General features: G+C 41.0%; 2 protein-coding genes across 2 annotated transcripts; both read right to left on the reverse strand.

The window, feature by feature from the left end:
• Positions 1–94: 94 nt before the first annotated feature.
• Positions 95–1,789, reverse strand: LOC130087474 (green-sensitive opsin-1). Its single transcript, XM_056253788.1, has 5 exons — positions 1,339–1,789; positions 1,088–1,256; positions 836–1,001; positions 501–740; positions 95–298 (listed from the first exon to the last, which is right to left on the reverse strand). Exons 1-5 carry the CDS (start codon positions 1,697–1,699, stop codon positions 188–190), a joined length of 1,047 nt encoding a protein of 348 aa, XP_056109763.1. The 5' UTR covers positions 1,700–1,789; the 3' UTR covers positions 95–187.
• Positions 1,790–2,760: 971 nt separating this feature from the next.
• On the reverse strand, positions 2,761–4,793 carry LOC130087472 (green-sensitive opsin-2-like). Its single transcript, XM_056253787.1, has 5 exons — positions 3,981–4,793; positions 3,733–3,901; positions 3,448–3,613; positions 3,126–3,365; positions 2,761–3,039 (listed from the first exon to the last, which is right to left on the reverse strand). Exons 1-5 carry the CDS (start codon positions 4,441–4,443, stop codon positions 2,926–2,928), a joined length of 1,152 nt encoding a protein of 383 aa, XP_056109762.1. The 5' UTR covers positions 4,444–4,793; the 3' UTR covers positions 2,761–2,925.
• Positions 4,794–10,511: the final 5,718 nt, after the last annotated feature.

Raw genomic sequence — 10,511 nt, forward strand, 5'->3', positions numbered from 1 at the left:
CCAGTCATTATTGAATTATATTTATTAAATGCCATAAAATGGATGTGTATGGTCTTGAAAAAAAATAGCAGTTACAGAGTCTGTTACAAAGCCCATTTAGCCATTTGGTCAGCGATATGCTGCATGTCTGTGAACTCATTCCATTTGTATGATGGCGCACAGAGTATAGGCAGATAGGAGGATTAATCTATGCCGGAGACACGGAGGAGACCTCTGTTTTGCTCGTTGACACCGAGGACTCCTCATCACCAAGAGGGCTCTTGCCACAGAAAAGGGTGTTCAGCATGCAGCTACGGAACTGTGAATGAGATGGGAAACTGAATTCATTCCATATTTAAAGTGCAAAGGGAATCCTTACAACATACATTACAACAATATTAACATATTTAATACTTTAAACTTCTTTTTACTTTTTAATCTGTGGAAGTAATATGCTGTGAAAACATATTGTAAAATAACTTATTGTAAAATAAATATTGTTCTGTGAAAACATTACTCACCTGTTTGTTTAGAAGCACATATATGACGGGGTTAAACAAGGCTGAAGTCTTGGAGAAAAAGGCAGGAATAGCCATAGATTGTGCCGAGAAGGCAGCCCCCCTGTTGAAAAAGATCCAGGCAGCAAAGCTAGCATAGGGAACCCAAGCCAACAAGAAGCCCAAAACCATCATGATGACCATACGTGTCACTTCCTTCTCAGCTTTCTGGGTGGACGCTGAGTCCTGCTGTTGAGCTGCAGCCTGAAATTTATGAAGAACCAGTTAGGGATGCAGTGTGACCATCTAGTATATGTGGAAAAGATTTTTAAGCATTGATGATTTAAACTTATACATACAGCCTTGACTGTGCAGACCAGATTGCCATAGGTAAAGAAAATCGTGGTTACAGGTATACAAAAATGGCAGCTGAACATGTACATGACGTAAGATTCATTGTTAAATTCAGGATTCAACGTGTAGTAATCTGGTCCACATGAAGTCTGCATCCCCTCTGGTATATACCTGAAAGAACAGCACTGATACTAAGCAACAGTAAGCAGATCAAAGTAGACTTCAAGTCATTCTGCAAACTGTTTCAGTGCAATTACCTGGACCAGCCCACAAGTGGGGGCACTGCACAGCTACAGGCCATAACCCACGTGAAAGCGATGCCTGCTATCGCATGGTTTGAAGAAAATTTGAAGCTCCCCATTGGTTTGCACACCACGATGTACCTTTCAACTGCAAGCACCACCAGAGACCAAAGAGAGACTTGACCTATTGACAGGAATTAGAAGTTAGTCCACTGGAATGCACCGTTTTAAAAAGGCATCCAAATGGATTGTTAGTCATCCCTTACCTCCAATTGTTGCAAAAAAACCCTCCATTACGCAGCCAAGCGGACCTAGAGCCATGTAGCCCACAAGTGAGCAGTAGAAAGAAACTGTAAATCCAAAGATGGCCATAATTGTGCCGGCAAAAGCCAAGTTGACCAAAATGTAGTTGAGTGGCTGCCGAAGTTTCTTGTGTTGAGCTGTAACCACCAAGGTTAGAGCATTGATGGGTAATCCAAAAATGATCAGTAGAAACATGTAGAAAGACAGAGCCTTGAATTTCCATGGTTCTGCTAAATAGTACTGGGTGTACTCAAAAGGATTTCTCACAAGCCCAGTCCTATTGGACATGGGAATGTAGAAGTTACTCCCTTCTGTCCCATTCATTCTGCCCTCGTTTAAATTAAATCTAAAGTTAAAATATGAACAGCTGCTAACTCAAGAGATGGTCAACCCCAAGTGGACAGCAACAGGCATGCTTATATACTCTTCCAAGGAGACCAAAACTGGAACCGGGTGTTACCAATAAGATTATTTGGCTCAGATCAAAGTTCATAACAGCCACAGATTGGACCTTGGGGCTTGTCCCTCCCTTTAAGCATGATATCCATCTCTTCCTACAAGGATTAGTTTTTAGCTTTGCGCAACTCTTAAGCAGCATCTTAAGCCACTGAGGTAAGCTGAAAGTCCAAGTGTGCTCACAATTCTTCATCTCATTCATGCGACTTCCACCTCCTCAAGCTTTCATACACTACAAGTTCCTTGAATGCCTTAAATCTTTCATTTGAAATCTTAGTCCATTTAAAAAAAAAAAGAAGATATTACTGAATATCGTTCATCATGTTTACGCATCTACACATCTATTAGACTGAAAAGGCAGTCAGAAAATCAGTTTAAGAATGGCTTCATGAACTGACATGTAAATGGATTTATAATAATTTGTTTGCCAACATGCAATTATCCAGTTGGGAAATTCATTATAAGAGGATTTTGGAGAAGACAGAATTCCAGGCATTATTTTTTTTTTTGTTCTTCTTTCAAGCCACCTATAACCTAACCAAATTACTGTGTATGCTATCTTAAAATATTAAGAGAAAGAAAACAAGAGTTCAATGTTCTTTTTGCAAGCATGCATTTATTTATTTATACAGCTATTTAATACAAGTATTCAAAGAATATTTACATAACAATGTGTGTATGTGATGAATGTGCATATGAACAGAAAAATAAAACTTTTTAAGATCCATCAGAATAAAGATATGAAGTTCTAGAATTGGTAACAGATGTTTACTTAGGAAACGTTTGAGATTTGTATGGCTTTTAAAACTGTAAAAATTCTTAAAAATATTAATACATGCAAATAAATCAACCTATATATTTGACAGAATGTTTGGTGTTTTTTTTATTGCTTTTTTTTTTTTAGTTAAGATGGGGAAACATACATAAACCAGCCAAGCCGTTTATAACAACAATGATGAGCAGAGTTGGTGAGTTTAAGTTTGAAATTCACTGAAGAGAAGGAATAGATAAATATCCACATGCTTCATAAATACATCTTTACAAGACCGATCTTCATTGTTTCAGCAGGACTTTGCAGAGGCAGAGAGGCGCGTTTATGCTGGAGAAACTGAGGACACTTCTGTTTTACTGGTGGACACGCTTGAGGACTCCTCATCTCCTAGAGGATTCTTTCCACAGAAGAGGGTGGTTAACATGCAGCTACGGAACTGAAAAGAAACACAGAATCATTCATGAGCACATGAACATAAAATGATTCCAGGCTTCAGCTAAGACATAATTTAAGAGCTCGTACCTGTTTGTTGAGCAGCACATATATGATGGGATTAAACAATGCAGAGCTTTTGGAAAAAAAGGAAGGGATTGCAAAGCCTTGTGCCGAGAAGGCAGCCCCTCTGTTTAAAAAGATCCAGGCAGCAAAGCTAGCATAGGGAACCCAAGCTACCAAGAAGCCCAAAACCATCATGATGACCATACGTGTCACTTCCTTCTCAGCTTTCTGGGTGGATGCTGAGTCCTGCTGTTGAGCTGCAGCCTAAAGATTTGATGAAAACCAGAATAGTGATACAATATTGTTCATGACAGTATTGAAATGTAAATGGACTAAGCAAACTTACAGCTTTGACCGTGCAGACAAGATTTCCGTAGGTGAAGAAGATTGTAGTGACAGGTATACAAAAATGGCAGGTGAACATGTAAAGGAGATATGATTCATTATTGTACAACGGATTAAGGGTGTAGTAATCTGGTCCACATGATGTCTGGATACCTTCAGGAATATATCTGCGTTAACAAAAAATGTTAGAAGATTTTAGCTCATTTAAGTTTCCCAAATATTTATAATCACAATAAGAAACTTCCTATGCGGTACAATATCTAGTAATTGGATTAAAGAGATTTACCTGGACCAGCCTAAAAGTGGGGGCACAGCACAACTGCTGGCCATGATCCATGTGAAAATAATGCCCGCCAATGCGTGGTTTGAAGAAAACTTGAAGCTTCCCATTGGCTTACACACAACAATGTACCTCTCAACAGCGAGCACCACCAGAGACCAAAGAGAGACTTGACCTGTTAGTACAGGACGAGAGAGTAAAGTTAACAGTATATCACAGTTCTTCGGACCAAATTGGTTTTCTTTGCTTCTTACCACCAAGTGTTGCAAAAAATCCCTCTAACATGCAACCAGTGGGCCCAACTGCCATATAGCCAACGCACGAGGAGTAGAAAGAAACCGTGAATCCAAAAACGCCCATAATTGAGCCGGCAAGAGCCAAGTTGACCAAAATGTAGTTGAGCGGCTGTCTGAGTTTCTTGTGTTGAGCTGTAACCAGCAATGTGAGCCCGTTGATAGGTAAACCAAAAATGATCAGTAAAAACATGTAGAAACCCAAAGCCTTGAATTTCCATGGTTCTGCTAAATAGTACTGGGTGTACTCAAAAGGATTCCTGACGAGCCCAGTCCTATTGGACATTGGGATGTAAAAGCTATCACCCTCTGTGCCATTCATCCTCAAACAGAAAAGTTCAAACTTGAACCAGAAGAGTCCAGTATGACAAGTTAAGCTACAACACTCATCTGCGTCCTTATATACTTTTCTCAGGTGAAACATTAGGCCATGAGGAGGGCTTTCCAGTGGCCAGTAAGGAGATTTGTCTACGGTCTTAAAAAAAGTTATGACCTTACCTCCTGTTGAACCTTCTTTTTGATATGATATCCATCACCTCCTGCTCAGATTAGTTGGAAGGATTAGAAAGGTTCTAAGTGGCACTCTGAGCAAGCATAGCATACTCATCTGATAATACGCTGTCTTAGTATGTCATGATCCTGTTCAAGTGCAAACACAGTACAGTTCAACCTAATAATTGATTTTAAATGTTTTCTTCTCTTTCCAAAAAGTTAAAAATGTTACTATTTCACAGAAATATTATTTTATCACACAACTTTTCAAAGAAATTCGTCAGTGTTGTTTATACCTCTTTTTGCGGCACCATTACTTGAATGAGCTACCACTTTGTTTTGCACACTTATCTGTTATAACAGTTTCTCTGCACAAAACTACATGCCGAATATATAACGTTTGGGTCTATAAAAACGGCTTAAGGTGCCTATATCTAAACCACACACATTCTTGATTTGAATTTTGAAATCCTAAAATCAAAACGTAGCTTAGAAGCTCAGGCTACGCCCATACCATTTTTGCTTTACGTCCACACTGAGACTCTCCTACTCCTCTCCTACTCCTTCTCCTACTGAAGAAGCTCTCCTAAGCGGATACAATTTGAAAACACTGTTTTCCCGTTGACTGTGAAAACTAGGGTATCCGAAAACAATGATGCATGTTTAGTCATGTGATGCATATTGTATCAAACTGTCATATTTATGGTTGTACCAGCATGTGCGTTCCAGACCATACATGGAATGGTGATTTTGAGTGCAACCTGCTGCAAACAAGTGAGTGGTGGGATATTTTGCTAAAAAAATGTATTTTATTATATCTTATGCGTGCAAAGTAAGGTGATTTAAGCGTTTTCAGAATTTAAGTGTGAATAAGCAACTTTTGGAAAACACTACTCACAGTACTCTGGGTTCGGGCCGAATTCCGAGCTCGGAGCACTCCCCCCGGACAGCACGCCAAATACGCATTAAACTTTACTCCCTCTAATTGTAAGTGTGAACTCGTGAAATCTACATTTATTAACATCTGGAATCCATTCCTAACTCATCTTCATAAAAATCTGACACCTGAAACCCGGTCCCACGCACTCACACACTCACCCAACCACATTTCCACAAACTTATTTTAAATGCGTCTCTATAGCATGCATTGTATTTATTGTGCAATTTATATACAAAAAACATTTTTTTGCGTGCAAATAACACACACACTGTAAACCCCTTGGGTAGGATTAGTGGTGTGGGGTACGTGCATATTATACGCGTGGGTAGAATTAGTGGTGTGGGGTACGTGTATTACACGCCATACAGTGCGTATCATATGCACGCAAAACTCCGTATCATATGCACATAAAAACTAATGTTTGCATATCAATTGCACGATAAATACAATGCGTGCTATAGAGACACATTTCATGAGATCAGGCTGGTTACACACAATATCCTTTCATGACTATGACTGTAAATAATTCAGTTTGCTGTACCTGCATATATATCTTCATCTTGATACAAAGATAATTTTTATAAAAAAAAAAAAAAAAAAGTGTGTATACGTATATACATATAAAGTATTTGATGCACTGCCGATTTTGCAGGTTTTCCCACTTACAAAGCATGTAGAAGTCTGTGATTTTTATCATAGGTACTCTTCAACTGTGAGTGACGGAATCTAAAACAAAAATCCAGAAATCACGTTGTGTGATTTTTAACTAATTCATTTGCATTTTATTGCATGACATAAGTATTTGATCACCTACCAACCAGTAAGAATTCAGGCTCTCACAGACCTGTTAGTTTCTCTTTAAGAAGCCCTCCTGTTCTCCATTCATTACCTGTATTAACTGCACCTGTTTGAACCCGTTACCTGTATACAAGACACCTGTCCACACACTCAAACAGTCAAACAACAGTCATCAATCAAACAGACTCCAACCTCTCCACAATGGCCAAGATCAGAGAGCTGTGTGAGGACATCAGATAAAATTGTAGACCTGCACAAGGCTGGGATGGGCAACAGGACAATAGGCAAGCAGCTTGGTGAGAAGACAACAACAGTTGGCGCAATCTTTAGAAAATAGAAGTTCAAGATGACGGTCAATCTCCCTCTGTCTGGGGCTCCATGCAAGATCTCACCTCGTGGGGCATCAATGATCATGAGGAAGGTGAGGGATCAGCCCAGAACTACATGGCAGGACCTGGTCAATGACCTGAAGAGAGCTGGGACCACAGTCTCAAAGAAAACTATTAGTAACACTATGCCGTCAAGGAATAAAATCCTGCAGCGCACGCAAGGTCCTCCTGCTCAAGCCAGCGCATGTCCAGGCCCGTCTGAAGTTTGCCAATGACCATCTGGATGATCCAGAGGAGGAATGGGAGAAGGTCATGTGGTCTGATGAGACAAAAAGAGAGCTTTTTGGTCTAAACTCCACTCGCCGTGTTTGGAGGAAGAATGATGAGTACAACCCCAGGAACACCATCCCAACCGTGAAGCATGGAGGCGGAAACATCATTCTTTGGGGATGCTTTTCTGCAAAGGGGACAGGACAACTGCACCATATTGAGGGGAGGATGGATGGGGCCATGTATCACGAGATCTTGGAACGCACAGCCAGGGCAACTAAGGAGTGGCTCCATAAGAAGCATCTCAAGGTCCTGGAGTGGCCTAGCCAGTCTCCAGACCTGAACCCAATAGAAAATCTATGGAGGGAGCTGAAAGTCCGCATTGCCAAGCGACAGCCCCTGCTGCAGTGTGTGCAAACCTGGTCAAGAACAGGAAACGTATGATCTCTGTAATTGCAAACAAAGGTTTCTGTACCAAATATTAAGGTCTGCTTTTCTGATGTATCAAATACTTCTGTCATACAATAAAATGAAAATGAAATTACTTAAATTATACAATGTGATTTTCTGGATATTTGTTTTAGATTCTGTCACTCACAGTTGAAGAGTACCAATGATAAAAATTACAGACTTTTACATGCTTTGTAAGTGGGAAAACCTGCAAAATCGGCAGTGTATCAAATACTTGTTCTCCCCACTGTACATCTGTTTCAAATTCATCAGAAAAATAAGTTCTTGGTGCGCATCGTTATTATTTTATTCTTCAGCCTACTTAACTTTATTACTTCATTTGCTGGTTAATGGGTGCGGTTTACTAATCAGGCACCCATTGGAACAGGGATGATAGCAGGTTTGATTTGTTCAGGGGATGTTTGAGTGTTTGTTTAGCCTGCAAGCTCTATGCAGAGGCAAACAAATGCTGAAAATGAGGTAATAGGTTTAGAGTCTTGTTTGGGATTCTGCTCACTAGGGATGCACAAAGATTAGCCAGTCCTTCTCAACTTGAATACAAACTCTAGTCCCAAAGCCTACAGTAGTCCTGGCCGATTGGCTGGATGACAGACTGGCTGAATAACAAATTAGACTGAATACATAAATTTAGTAGTATCTAAAGGTATGTCCACATTAAATTTGAAAATGCATATTTTATGTACATTTTGGCCTTCTGTCTACATTGAGACGCCATTTGTGTCCAGCTTTTTAAAATCACTCTCCCAAGTAAAGTGAATACATTTGAAAACACTGTACACATTATAGTGTGGACAGGAAGGTGTTTGGTATTCAAAAAGTGATCATCTAACACAGACATGTGATCCATTCAACCCCAAACAGTTGGCAGCCCATTTTGTATACCCATTTCTTGGGTGTTGTTAAAGGTAAATGTTACTTTGTACAATCTTCATATTATATTCCTGCAAATATGTCTGAAAACAGGGGGACGACTGAAGGAGAAGGAGATGAGGTGGATGGATCCACAGGTGCAGACTGAGAGCCGGTGGAAACTAACGCCATCGCTGGTAATGTAGACCGTGGCGACGGTTGTCGAAGGCGGAGCCAGAGTATCTGAGGGCTGAGGTGGAGCCGGTGTGATGGAGGACAGAAGCGACGACGAGGATCCTTAACTTTTTAACAAACAGGACGCAAAGAGTGAGAGTGAATGGCAGTCTCTCTGACAAAGTCTGTTCATCAACCGGCTCCCCAAGGATGCGTACTCTCACCTCTTCTTTACATCCTGAACACAAATATGTGCCAGAGCAGGTGGGAAAACAGGACCATAATTAAATACCCAGATGACTCAGTAATTGTTAGCCTGCTCCAAGACATTGAAACAGGTCATGGTCCAGTCATAAATGATTTTGTTGAATGGTGTGAGGGATCTCACCTTCAACTAAATGTAGCCAAAACAAAGGACATGCTCACTGATTTTAGGGAAAAAATCCAAACACAAGAAATTACATCAATCAAAGGTCAAACTGTTAAATGTGTGCAATCGTATAAATACCTGGGGACAATAATAGACTCAAAACTCACATTTGAAACTAACTGTGAAGTTGTGTGCAAAAAAGGGCATCAGCGCCTGTTCTGTTTGAGAAAACTGAGTCGTTTTCATATTAACAAATCCATCATGTCCCTCTTTTACCACGCTTTTATTGAATCAGTTTTATCATTTGCGCTAGCAGCATGGTTTGGGAACCTCTCTTTGAAAAATAAAAACTCACTCAACCAGTAAAGTGGTCTAGCAGGCTGATTGGTGAGCCACAGCTCAATGTGGAGACCTTGTACACAAAACAGTTACAGCGCATAACTGGTTTAATCTTAAACGACAGTTCCCATCCATTGCACACAGAGTTTCAGCTTCTACCCTCTGGGCATAGGTTTATAATCCCTAGGTGTAGAACAAAAAGACACAAAAACAGTTTTTTCTTGCAGCCATTACACTTGAGGAATAAGTCATAATAACTATACTTTGCACAGGTGTTTTATTGTTGCTTTTATGTATGTTTTAATCTATTCTGGACCGATAAGAACTTTTTATTTTTAAATTAAATTTGTCATTTCCTAATTTTTACTGTCTTAAGTTTGAATGATGTGTGAAATGTGTCCTCTTTGTTTTTCCATATGTGTGTATGAGGACTCTACAGCAAACAAAATCTACCTTCGGGTACAAATAAAGTAACTTGAACTTGAACTTTGAGCAGGAGGAGGATGAGGGAACCTGGTGGAGCCGAAGGTGAGAGGAGCCAAGACGGAGCAGACAGGTCAAGATGGAGAAAAGAGTTCAAAGGCCAGAGGCGGCGCCGCAGGATCCTCTCGCATGGGCGCTGCAGGTGGATGCACAACCTTTGGCTCGATGTCACAGGGACTCGCCGGCAGACATCCGGCAGTGGCGGGACTGGAGGACTGGCTGAGCTTCGTGGTGCAGCAACACATGACAGAAAAACAGTAAGAATAGCACAGTCCATGGAGAGCAATGAAATGGGGAACTCGCAGTTCATACAGTCCATATAGTGCTGTCCAAACACAGCGATGATTGAGGTACCGGGTGGGACACGATATTTCCTCTAAGATTATCAGCCATCCTCATTTTCAGTAGTTACGACTCCCTCGTCCGCTGATGTCGTGGGCTCACACATGGTCAGACTCACGATAGGGCTCCACTTCCGCGGCAATGGGTCAGCTCTGTCCTCTTCTGCTCGGGCTCTGGCTAACGCGGCGCGGGGGTGGTAGCTCTCCGTCTGCGTGGGGCACACATGAGTTCTCCGCGGTCAAGGGTTGTAATCCGGGCTCTGGGTCTGTGTCCTGGATCAGGACGGGACGCTCTCCAGACGCCTAATGACAGTCTCCCTCCTTTCCAATATGGTGGTTTCTGGGAGGTCGATAGGTGGTGGAAGGTTGCCTTGATCCAGAACAATTTCTTCAGGGTCTCGTTGTTGAGGGGCCTGGAGAATGCGAGACAACAAAAGTCTTTGGCAAGCTAAAAAAAAAACATGGCTCTCCTCAACCAGGACAATACATTTTGCCCTATAATCAATTTTTTAGGTCCGGTACTCTGTAACGTTATAAACCTTCAATATAAACCGGTACGTAATAAACCTTCAATGAAGGTTTATTAGAATAATCCAACAGCCATCATGGGAAACAACGTGCAGACACGAACAATAC

The sequence above is a fragment of the Rhinichthys klamathensis genome, unplaced genomic scaffold, assembly GCF_029890125.1.
Source record: "Rhinichthys klamathensis goyatoka isolate OS25496 unplaced genomic scaffold, OSU_Roscu_1.1 h1tg000109l_1, whole genome shotgun sequence".
NCBI classification, from domain to species: Eukaryota; Metazoa; Chordata; class Actinopteri; order Cypriniformes; family Leuciscidae; genus Rhinichthys; species Rhinichthys klamathensis.